Source organism: Manacus candei, unplaced genomic scaffold, assembly GCF_025592945.1.
Source record: "Manacus candei isolate 608988 ecotype Guabito, Panama unplaced genomic scaffold, ASM2559294v1 h1tg000174l, whole genome shotgun sequence".
Lineage (NCBI taxonomy): Eukaryota > Metazoa > Chordata > Aves > Passeriformes > Pipridae > Manacus > Manacus candei.
The window spans coordinates 1112889-1125256 of NW_026138222.1; the positions used below are offsets into that span (position 1 = coordinate 1112889).

A 12368-nucleotide genomic window follows, 5' to 3' on the forward strand; every position below is an offset into this window, starting at 1 on the left:
CCCACTTCCACTTTTTACAGATTCTCCAAAGCTCTCAAAGCTCAAACTGGGGAAAAAAAAACCAACACCAAAACCACTCAACCTTCTGGTGTCATTTACATTTAATTAAATTAAACAATTAAACCTCGCAGCATTTACAGAGCTTGACTCTCCACCAAACAGCACCAAGAGTCCAAACACACCCAAATCCACCAAGACAGCGGGAAAGTCCTTCAGTCCTTCCTTGGATTCCTGGATTTGGGAGATATCAAACAGCTCAGACCAGTTTCATCCGTTCCATAGGAGGAGGTTGTCACGGAACCAGGGATTCTGGATCAGTGTCTATCCAGAGATGGGCAGCAAAACCAGGATTTCAGCCAACACAGTGACAATTCCAAGAGCTCCTGGAGGTGACAGAGCTGCTCCCACCCCACAGGGCCCTCTGTGTTGTACCAATCCCTGGATTTCAAGCACCCAACAAATCAGGGAATCCCTTGGGTTGGAAAAGCCCTCTGAGATCACCGAGTCCAACCATTCTCAGCACTGCCAAGGCCACCACAAATCCACGTCCTCCAGTGCCACATCCACAGGGATTTTAAATCCCTCCAGGCATGAGGACTCCACCACTGCCCTGGGCACCCTTTCCATGATGGAACTTTCCCAGATATCCAACCTGAACCTGCCCTGGCACAACTTGAGGCCATTCCCTCTTGTCCTGGGGCTCCCTTGGATCTCCCCTTCCCTGTGCACATCCAGCTCCGTGGAGAGGGGGGATCATTTTCCTGAATTATGCAGGAGATGCTGCTTTATTCCATGTTTTCCACTACAACATAAAAATGGAGCTGCTGCACAAGTCATATCCCAACTTCCAAAGCCAAATGGGGGATATTTCGGTGGTGCTTCAACACCAAACTCCTTCAGAAGCATCATTTAGCTTTGATTTATTTATTTTACTTTCCCTATGGATGATCCTGACACAGAATCCCGATTTTGTGTGGATCTAGTCCCTCTTTCCCAGAGAAGCCCAAGGATATGGCTCTTAACAGACTAAAACTTCCATTCCTGGAGTCAGGAATCGTCTGACTGAACACTCAGAGACACAACAATCATCACAAAAGCGCTCAGGGGATGTTGAGCCTTAACTTTCCAAACTGGGAATTCTGTGCAATTCCTCCCCCTTTGCCCTTTCACCAGAATTATCCCAAAATCACCAGTGAATTTTGGGGGGGGTTGAACATTTTCTGCTTCAAAAAGAGGGGGAAGAAAGCACTGAAATCCAAAAAACCACACAAAACCCCCACGATAATCAAAGCTGGACCAGGCTCAGCAAGGCTGTAAGTCAAGACTAAAGAGCAGGTCTTTTCTAAGCCTCACTCAGGCAGCTCTGCTTTGTCACCAGGGAAAACCAGATGATTCCCAGAAGGAAAACCGTGCCTCTCATTTTCCAGGAAACCCTCACCCTTGCTCAGCTCCACATTCCAGGTCCCTGCTGGGATTTAGGGATCCCGGTTCAACAGCAGCAAGGAAATTTCCCCTTGAGCCACCAAAACCTCAAAAGAAGCTCCTAAAAAACCTCTGGGAAAGGTGTAACTGGGAATAAACTTCTAGAAAAAGACGCAACAGTTCCAAGTGTCCAGGAGCAAACACGACCCTCAGGTCCCAGCGCCACCTTGGGCTGATTTCCAAAAACACCTTTATTAGAAATACTTCTGTTCATTATCATAATTTAATTAAAATACTCCCCCAAAAAAACCCCTTTTTAAGGATCTTTTCTCCATTTTGGCAGCTTGCTGAGTGTCTTTGTCTCCTGTTTGTTCTCCCAGGACAGTTCTGGCCCCTTCACCTCCGTGTGTGTCCACAGGTGGCTCCAGGGAATGTCACGGATGCAAATTCCATTCCCCTGGACTAAAAGCTTGGTGGAAGTTCCTACTGGTCCCAGACTTCACTACCAGTTTGCTCCCAACCCTACAAACCTGTGGGATGACAATTCCTGCCTCCAGGAAACCCCATTCCAGCTCTCCAAGCCTGACCCGAGCTGCCTTTTCCACACCTCCGGCTGCTTTTCCCTGCGGATTCCTAAAACCACAAAGGGGCTGCACTGCTCAGGGTATTCCCAAAACCTGGATAATCCTTTATTCGGTGGGAGGAGACCCCACCGGTTATTTCCAGGGCCTGTTCTGGAGGCTGGTCCTGCTGAGCGTGCGGGAGCTGAGGGACCCCGCGTTGGAGCCGTGGAGGTTGGGGCTGCTCCTCATGGACGTGGGCTTGGAATCCCGGCTGGAAATGCCACGGCTCAGGCGGCCTGGGGGGGAAAAACAACCCACAGTCACACCACTGGTTGCCCTGGGAAGGAGCTGTGGACACCCCATCCTGGAAGTGCCCAAGGCCAGGATGGGCAGTCGGAGCAATCCGGGACAGCGGAAGGTTTGGGGTTGGAACTGGACGATCCTTAAGGTCCCTTCCCACCCAACCCATCCCATGATCTTACTGGCAGTGTCCAAAGGAATGTGCTCCTCCTCCAGGTAGTACTTCAGCTTCTGGAGATCATCTGCAGAGAACCTCCACTTGTTCTCAGCCCGCGTGGGAGGGACTCTGGGAGAGGTTTTCCTTCGGGCGGATCCCGGGGGAGCCGGGACCTGGCAGGACAGCGGGAGCGTGCCCGTGATCAATCCCTCTGGGATCTTCTGTGCAAGGACCTTCAGGCCTGCAGGGACACAGATCCACGTTAGCCCAGCTGTGGTGGGATCTACCAAGCACAAGGGAAACACCAGATGGAGTTGAAGATCCGAGAAGTTCAGATGGAGAAAAGTGGGAAGAAGGAGAGGTGGGAATTCTGTCCCTCTGGGGAGCAGCACAAGGATGTGGAGCTGCTGGAGCAAGTCCAGAGGAGGCCACGGAGCTGCTCCCAGGGCTGGATCCCCTCTGCTCTGGAGCCAGGCTGGGAGAGCTGGGGGGGTTCCCCTGGAGAAGAGAAGGCTCCAGGGAGAGCTGAGAGCCCCTGGCAGGGCCTAAAGGGGCTCCAGGAGAGCTGGAGAGGGACTGGGGACAAGGGATGGAGGGACAGGACACAGGGAATGGCTTCCCAGTGCCAGAGGGCAGGGATAGGTGGGATATTGGGAAGGAATTGCTGGCTGGGAGGGTGGGGAGGGGCTGGAATGGATTTCCCAGAGAAGCTGTGGCTGCCTCTGGATCCCTGGAAGTGTCCAAGGCCAGGCTGGATGGGCATTGGAGCAACCTGGGCTAGTGGGAGGTGTCCCTGCCCATGGAACTGGATGATCCTTCAGCTCTCTTCCAACCCAAAGCACTCTGTGATCCCATGATCCAGCTTTTTCCAACCTCCAGCTCACACAACCCTTGCTCTCCCCTCTGTTTCCCCAGGAACCCTTGGGGAAGCTCTTCCCACCTCCAGGAGCTCTCAGGGAGCTCTTCCCACCCCCGGGAGGTCTCTGGGAGCTCTTCCCACCCCCGGGAGCCATCAAGGAACTCTTCCCACCCCCAGGAGCCCTCGGGGGGATCTTCCCACTCCCAGGAGCCCTCAGGAAGCTCTTCCCACACCCAGGAGCCCTCGGGGAGCTCTTCCCACACCCAGGAGCCCTCGGGGAGCTCTTCCCACACCCAGGAGCCCTCAGGAAGCTCTTCCCACACCCAGGAGCTCTTGAGGAGTTCTTCCCACACCCAGGAGCCCTCAAGGAGCTCTTCCCACCCCCAGGAGCCCTCAAAGAGCAATTTCCATTCCCAGGAACCCTCAAGGAGCTCTTCCCACTCCCAGGAGCTCTCGGGGAGCTCTTCCCACTCCCAGGAGCTCTCGGGGAGCTCTTCCCACTCCCAGGAGCTCTCGGGGAGCTCTTCCCACTCCCAGGAGCTCTCGGGGAGCTCTTCCCACTCCCAGGAGCTCTCGGGGAGCTCTTCCCACCCCCAGGAGCTCTCAGGGAGCTGTTCCCAGGCCACTCACCCCCGGAGAGCATGAAGAGGTTCTCGAAGCCCCTCTCACACATGGTGGTGGCTGCCTGGCTGGCCAAGCGCTCGTCGTTGTCGTACACGATGATGATCTTCCCGTGGGCGTTTTTCTGGGAATGGCTAAGGAAGGAGGCACTGCTGGACTCGAGGGGCACAGCAACACGTTTTGGGAAGTAAAAAAAAAAAAAAAGGGACCAAAAAATGGGATTTGGGACTGAGGGACTCCACGACTTGCAAACGTCGTTCATCGTCCCTGCCTGAGGAACGATGGAGGAGGAATTCAGGCTTTTCCTGATGAATTCCCAGTGGCTGGGACTTGAATCCCCACGGGATTCAGTGTTTAGAGGTTGGTTGGTGACAGGGAACAGCAAGAAGCACCTTTGTTTACAACCCCCCCCCCCTCACAACAGCCAACAACTGGGAATGATCAGCCTAATCCAGCCTCCTAATCCTCTTTTTCTGCCCTCAATCCCCATCAAGGTGCTGACAGGAAGCCAAAGGATTTGATGGATCTATCCCTGCAGCAGCAGGAGAGCGGTGCCCACGGAGGGCTTTGCCTTCCAGCAGCCCAAATCCCAAGAAATGCCAAATCCAGCTCCCTCTGGAGCCAGGAGGAACCTCGAGGAATTGGAATCCAGCAGTGGAGCTGCCCCAGGTGATCCCAGGATCTCCTGTCCCACCTTCCTCAGGATTCCCAATTTTGCTTGGCTAAGATCCAGCTGGTTTTGGGAGCCCCTTCCCACCAACATCCCTCTCATTTTTTTCCCTGTGCCAGCATCTTCCACGGAAAGGATACATATTCCAGAATACTGTTTGTGTATGGATTCATGGTCCTGGACAGCGTGGCAATAGGGTAGGAATAAGCTGCAGGAGAGGGGAATAAAAAGAGGGATAAATCATCCAACAGCTGGGATACAACAGGGATTTATTGGAGTCCTACAGCCTTGGGAACCCAGGGAATAAGGGATTAATATCAGCTCAGTCCTGGGTGGATTGGATGTCCCAAAGATGTCCCACCAGGCAGAGCTGGCTGTGGAGTTGTGTCCCCTCACCTCCCACGATGTGACACTGGTCGTAGGCGTCCCGATCCCGCACGTCCAGGAGCAGGAAGGGACAGTCTGGATAGGGCAGGTCCTTGGCCTGGGTGTCCTCCTTCTTCGGGGAGTCCTTCTCGATGTCCATCTCCCCAACCCCGCTGATCACGCTGGGGAAGGGAAGGGCAGGGTGAGGTGGGAGCTGGGAAAGCTCATTCCCAGCACTTTGGGGCCTCTCTCCAGCAGCTCCAGGTGCTTGGGAAGAGCTGGGATGAAGTATCATTCCGGGATCCCTGAGCTTGGCAGGGATATGGGGATTTGGGAATTGGACTCATTCTCAAGGATTCCAGGATGGTTTGGGTGGGAAGGGACCTTAAAAGATCATCCATGGGCAGGGACACCTCCCACTAGCCCAGGTTGCTCCAACCTGGCCTTGGACACTTCCAGGGATCCAGGGGCAGCCACAGCTTCTCTGGGAGATTCATTCCAGCCCCTCCCCACCCTCCCAGCCAGGAATTCCTTCCCAATATCCCATCTAACCCTCTGGCAGTAGGAAACCATTCCCCCTTGTCCTGCCATTCCATGTCCTCGTGAGAAGATCCTCCTAAATGAAGATCCCTGGGAAGGCCCAGGGGCTGAGCTCTGTGTTCTAACCCCACACACATCCTGGAATGTGGGGGCCTGGATGGAATCCCACCAACACATTCCCTCCTCAGCCATCTAAACCATCACCAGGTGGCAAAAGGGGTGGATTCCACCCTCGATCCAAGCAGGAAAACCTGGCAGACCTCTCTCTCTTACACCTCCAGGTGCTAAAATCCAGCTTTTAACGAGAAAAAATGGGATAAAGCCCCTTGGCAGGAATTTCAAGAGCTGGATGAATTAACCCAAGACAAGGAAACCGTGGGTGGAGGAGGCACCTCTGGAGTGTGGAACGCTGGGATTCCCCAGGCCCTGTGCTGTTCAGGAACAGGACTGGATTGGGGGCCTCCTCGGGGCTGCCCTTCCCGTTCGTCCCCGCGGCCACCTCGGCATCTCCACCTGGAGCAGCAGCATCTGGGGACAGAGCAGGGCACTTACAGAGCTGCAGGGAGTGTCAACAAGCAGGTTTTAAGCCCAGTTTCTAATCTTGGACTAAAGTGTGACAGCCTGGGGATCATCCTCTTACGGGGATCATTCCCCCAGGGCCCCATGGTCTAATTAAAGGGTCACAGAAAGGGCCTCAGTTATTCATAATGATAAAGAGCCCCCAAAAATATAAAAAAGAGCCCTCAAAAATATAAAAAAGAGCCTCAAAATATAAAAAAGAGTCCCCAAAAATATAAAAAAGAGCCTCAAAGATATAAAAAAGAGCCTCAAAATATAAAAAAGAGTCCCCAAAAACATAAAAAAGAGCCTCAAAGATATAAAAAAGAGCCCCCAAAAATATAAAAAAGAGCCCCCAAAAATATAAAAAAGAGCCCCCAAAAATATAAAAAAGAGCCCCCAAAAATATAAAGAAGAGCCCCCAAAAGTATAAAAAAGAGCCTCAAAGATATAAAAAAGAGCCCCCAAAATATAAAAAATAAACAAGACCCCCCAAAAAATAAAGAGCATCCAAAAAAGATAAAGAGCCACCAAAAAAATAAAGAGTCGAAATAAAAAACAAAGAGCTCTCTCAAAAAAATAAAGAGCCCCAAAAAGATAAAGAAGAGCCCCCCAAAATATAAAGAAGAGCCCCCAAAATATAAAAAAGAGCCCCCAAAAATATAAAAAAGAGCCTCAAAGATATAAAAAAGAGCCCCCAAAAATATAAAAAATAAAGAAGACCCCCAAAAAATAAAGAAGAGCTTCCAAAAAAGATAAAGAGCCACCAAAAAATAAAGAGCCGGAGTAAAAAACAAAGAGCTCCCTCAAAAAAAATAAAGAGAGCCCCAAAAAGATAAAGAAGAGCCCCCCAAAATATAAAGAAGAGCCCCCAAAATATAAAAAAGAGCCCCCAAAAATATAAAAAAGAGCCTCAAAGATATAAAAAAGAGCCACCAAAAATATAAAAAAGAGCCCCCAAAAATATAGAAAAGAGCCCCCAAAAATATAGAAAAGAGCCCCCAAAAATATAAAGAGCCCCCAAAAATATAAAGAGCCCCCAAAAATATAAAGAGCCCCCAAAAATATAAAGAAGAGCCCCCAAAAATATAAAGAAGAGCCCCCAAAAATATAAAGAAGAGCCCCCAAAAGTATAAAAAAGAGCCTCAAAGATATAAAAAAGAGCCCCCAAAATATAAAAAATAAACAAGACCCCCCAAAAAATAAAGAGCATCCAAAAAAGATAAAGAGCCACCAAAAAAATAAAGAGTCGAAATAAAAAACAAAGAGCTCTCTCAAAAAAATAAAGAGCCCCAAAAAGATAAAGAAGAGCCCCCCAAAATATAAAGAAGAGCCCCCAAAATATAAAAAAGAGCCCCCAAAAATATAAAAAAGAGCCCCCAAAAATATAAAAAAGAGCCCCCAAAAATATAAAAAAGAGCCCCCAAAAATATAAAAAATTAAGAGGAGACCCCCCAAAAAATAAAGAAGAGCATCCGAAAAAGATAAAGAGCCACCAAAAAATAAAGAGCCAGAGTAAAAGACAAAGAGCTCCCTCAAAAAAATAAAAAGCCCCAAAAAGATAAAGAAGAGCCCCAAAAATATAAAAAAGAGCCTCAAAGATATAAAAAAGAGCCCCCAAAATACAAAAAAAGAGCCTCAAAAATATAAAAAATAAAGAAGACCCCCAAAAAATAAAGAAGAGCCACCAAAAAAGATAAAGAGCCACCAAAAAAATAAAGAGCCCAAAAGATCTCCATAAGCACGCCCAAAAAATCTAAAAAAAGAGCCCAAAAAAATCTAAAGAGCCCCAAAAAATCTAAAGAAAGAGCTCAAAAATATCTGAAGAGCCCAAATAATAATGATAAAGAACCTAAATAATCATTAGAGAGCCCAAATAATCAATAAAGAACCAAAATAATCAATAAAGGGCCAAAATAATCAATAAATAATAATAATAATAACTATAATATTAAAAAAGGGCCCCAAAATTAATAATAATAATAAATAACAATAATAGGCCCAAGTAATAATAATAATAATCATAATAACAAGAATAATAATAATAAAGGCCCCAAATAACCAATAAAGGGCCAGCCCAAATAATAAAGAAAGAGCCAAAAAAATCTCCAGAAAGAGTCCCAGAAAATCTAAAGAAAGAGCCCAAAAATATCTGAAGAGCCCAAATAATAATGATAAAGAACCCAAATAATCATTAGAGAGCCCAAATAATAAAAAAGAGTCCAAATAATAAAGAGTCCAAATAATATAAAGAAAGAGCCCAGATAATCAATAAAGGGTTCAAATAATAATAATAATAGGCCCAAATAAGAATAACTATAATATTAAAAAAGGTCCCTAGTAATAATAATAGTAATAATAATAATAATGGGTATAAGTAATAACAATAATAATGGGCCCAAGTAGTAGTAGTAATATTATTATTATTATTATTAATAATAATAATAATACTGGGCCCAAGTAGTAGTAGTAATAATAATATTATTATTAATTATAATAATAAGCCCAAGTAGTAGCAGTAGTAATATTATTATTATCATTATCATAATTATTAATAATGTCCCCAAGTAGTAGTAGTAGTAGTAATAATAATAATATTAATAATAATAATAATAATAATGTCCCCAAGTAGTAGTAATATTATTATTATTATTAATAATAATAATAATAATGGACCCAAGTAGTAGTAGTAATAATAATAATAGGCCCAAATAACCAATAAAGGGTCAGCCTAAATAATAAAGAAAGAGCCCAAATAATCAATAAAGGGCCCAAATAATAATAATAATAATAATAATAATAATAATAATAATAATAATAATAATAATAATAATAATGGGCCATCATCATCATAATTCCAAATAATAATAACTAGAATATTTTAAATAATAATAATAATTCCAAATAATAACAACTAGAATATTAAAAAAGGCCCCAAACAATAATAATAACGACAGTAATAATAAAAGGCCCAAGTAATAATAATAGTAGTAATAATAATAATAATAATAATAATAATAATAATAATAATAATAATAATAATAATAATAATAATAATAGCAAATAGCCAATAAAGGGTTGGCCCAAATAATGAAGAAAGAGCCCAAAAAATCTAGAGAAAGAGCCCAAAAACCCAAGAAAGAGCCCCAAAAAACCCATGCCAAGCCTCTCCCCTTGGATCCCACTCAGTACCATCGTCACCCTCCAGCTTGTGCAGCTCCTCACTCGTCACTTCTAAGGTTTCATCCGAGAGAGAAGCCACCTGCAGGACCTGCAGGACACAAAACAAGGACACCCTGAGCCCTCCCCAGCCCCAGGGCAGCAGGAAAACCAGCCTGGAGCCAAAAGGGGGGAATTAAAACCCCTCAGGAATAAAACTCTGGCTCTGAATCACTGAGTTTAACCTTCCCTGTCCCCTCTCTCCTTGATTTTTTTTGCTTTTGCTTTTTTTTTTTTTACTGATTTTCTTGAATTTATTTATTCTCTTCATTGACTGATCAATTTTCCCTTTTTTTTAATATCTTGATTCATTAATTTGAATTAAAATAAGCCTGGAAGTCACAACCTGCCCAGTTAAACCTTCAACATCTTCGAGTTTAACCTTCCTTGTCCCCTCTCCTTGATTTCTTATTTTACTTTTTTTTCTTTTACTGATTTTCTTGAATTTATTTATTCTCTTCATTGACTGATCAATTTTCCCATTTTTTTTAATATCCTGATTCATTAATTTGAATTAAAATAAGCCTGGAAGTCACAACCTGCCCACCCTGTGCAGTTAAACCTTCGACATCTTTGAGTTTAACTTTCCCTTGTCCCCTCTCTCCTTGACTTTTTTCTGCTTTTGCTTTTTTTTTACTGATTTTCTTGAATTTATTTATTCTCTTCATTTCCCCTTTTTTTTTTTAATATCCTGATTCATTAATTTGAATTAAAATAAGCCTGGAAGTCACAACCTGCCCAGTTAAACCTTCAACATCTTTGAGTTTAACCGTCCTTTTCCCTTCTGTCCTTGACTTTTTTTTTTACTTTTACTTTTTTTTTTTCACTGATTTTCTTGAATTTACTTATTCTCTTTATTTCCCCATTTTTTTAATATCCTGATTCATTAATTTGAATTAAAATAAGCCTGGAAGTCACAACCTGCCCACCCCAGGCTGTGCCCACTTGACACAAAACCCAGATTTAAGTGCTTTTTTTACCCACATTTTTAATTTTTTTAAGAGGTTTGAGGATCCTTTTAAATGAAAGGGCGAATAAAATCAGGAATAATCCACCACAAACCTAAATTTGTAACTAAAAGCATTTGGCCCCTCAGGAAATCAACGATTTGCTTTAATTAAGGGAAGTTTATAAGGGCAGCAAGAAGCCAAGACAGAAGAATTTTATCCTGAGGCTACAAAACCACAGAGAACATTTTATTCCAAGGGAAAATGAGATTTTGGGGAGGCCAGGGAGGGATCTGTACCTACCAGCTGGGCAAAAGTTGTCACCTTCAGCCTCTTAAACAGCTCGTCCTTTTTATACCTGTAATCTTCAAAATAATAAAAAAAAAACAAACAAAAAAACAAAAACACAAGAGGTAAAAATGTTGCAGCTCATTCCCAGCTTTTGGAAAAGTCCAGGAACTGGCTTAATCCCAGCTTTTGGAAAAGACCAGGAACTGGCTTAATCCCAGTTTTTGGAAAAGTCCAGGAACTGGCTTAATCCCAGTTTTTCCTCAGGGACTCTTCTCCAAGCAGGATTTTGAGGTATCGAGTTTGTGGTGAAGGGTTTGGAGCAGGAAACCTGGAGGTTTTGGGAAATTCCAGTTATAAAGGGAGGGTTTAATTAATATCAGTTGTAAAGGGAGGGTTTAATTAATATCAGTTATAAAGGGAGGGTTTAACTAATATCAGTTATAAAGGGAGGGTTTAACTAATATCAGTTATAAAGGGAGGGTTTAATTAATATCAGTTACAGAGTTTAATTAATATCAGTTATAAAGAGAGGGGTTTATCAATGCCAGTTATAAAGAGAGGGTTTAATTAATATAATATCAGTTCTAAAGGGAGGGTTTAATTAATACGAGTTATAAAGGGAGGGTTTAATTAATACCAGTTATAAAGACAGGGTTTAATTAATATCAGTTATAAAGACAGAGTTTAATTAATATCAGTTATAAAGACAGAGTTTAATTAATATCAGTTATAAAGAGAGGGTTTAATTAATACCAGTTATAAAGACAGGGTTTAATTAATACCAGTTATAAAGACAGGGTTTAATTAATATCAGTTATAAAGAGAGGGTTTAATCAATATCAGTTATAAAGACAGGGTTTAATAAATATCAGTTATAAAAGGAGAGTTTAATTAATATCAGTTATAAAGAGAGGGTTTAATCAATATCAGTTATAAAAGGAGAGTTTAATTAATATCAGTTATAAAGAGAGGGTTTAATTAATATCAGTTATAAAGGGAGGGTTTAATTAATACCAGTTATAAAGGGAGGGTTTAACTAATATCAGTTATAAAGACAGGGTTTAATCAATATCAGTTATAAAAGGAGAGTTTAATTAATATCAGTTATAAAGACAGGGTTTAACTAATACCAGTTACAAAGGGAGGGTTTAATTAATACCAGTTATAAAGACAGGGTTTAATTAATACCAGTTATAAAGACAGGGTTTAATTAATATCAGTTATAAAGACAGGGTTTAATCAACACCAGCTATAAAGAGGGATCCTTTCCAGCCAGGATTCAAGTGGAGGAGGCAGGTTTAGTTGCTTTTAGGCTCAAATATGGATCACTTTTGTGTTTGGAATCAGCTCAGGATTCGTGTTTTTCCCAAATCCCGCCGGTTCTGGAGCCCACCGGGGCCACAACGCCCCTGAAACCCAAAGGTTCATTTACCTGAGTTGTTAATTAGTGGGAATTACAGCAGGGGCATTTCAAGAAATAAACTAAAAATGGAAGTTTGATCTTCACCATTCAAACCTCCCAAGTTTTTCATGGTTTATCTGATGATTAAACTCCAATTCCTAAGGATTTGCTGCCGGGAGGAATCTCTCCGGGGATGGATAATTGACACCAGAAACGGGACTAATTGGATCTTGGGGGATAATTGACACAAGAAACTGGGCTAATTGGATCTTAATCCTGGAGGCAGAGCTTTGAGGGGCAAGAAAACAGAGAGGCAGAATTCCCAGAGCCGAGGGAGGGACGGAAGTTTGATCCCACCTGGATCTTGGGGGTGCAGAAACACCGGGAAGGGGGAGAAACTTGTTGGAGGGGAAATTATCTTGATGTGAAAGAGCCTCTCCTGGGGAGCAAGGG

General features: G+C 43.6%; 1 protein-coding gene across 1 annotated transcript; it reads right to left on the reverse strand.

Annotated features, from left to right (window-relative positions):
- Nucleotides 1-90: 90 nt before the first annotated feature.
- CEP41 (centrosomal protein 41) lies at nucleotides 91-10639 on the reverse strand (the record flags this gene model as incomplete). Its single annotated transcript, XM_051773754.1, has 8 exons — nucleotides 91-2281; nucleotides 2468-2683; nucleotides 3932-4046; nucleotides 4733-4800; nucleotides 4989-5140; nucleotides 5891-6026; nucleotides 9249-9327; nucleotides 10526-10639. Coding segments are annotated over 8 exons (1023 nt in total), but the record flags the coding sequence as incomplete, so codon positions are not given.
- Nucleotides 10640-12368: the final 1729 nt, after the last annotated feature.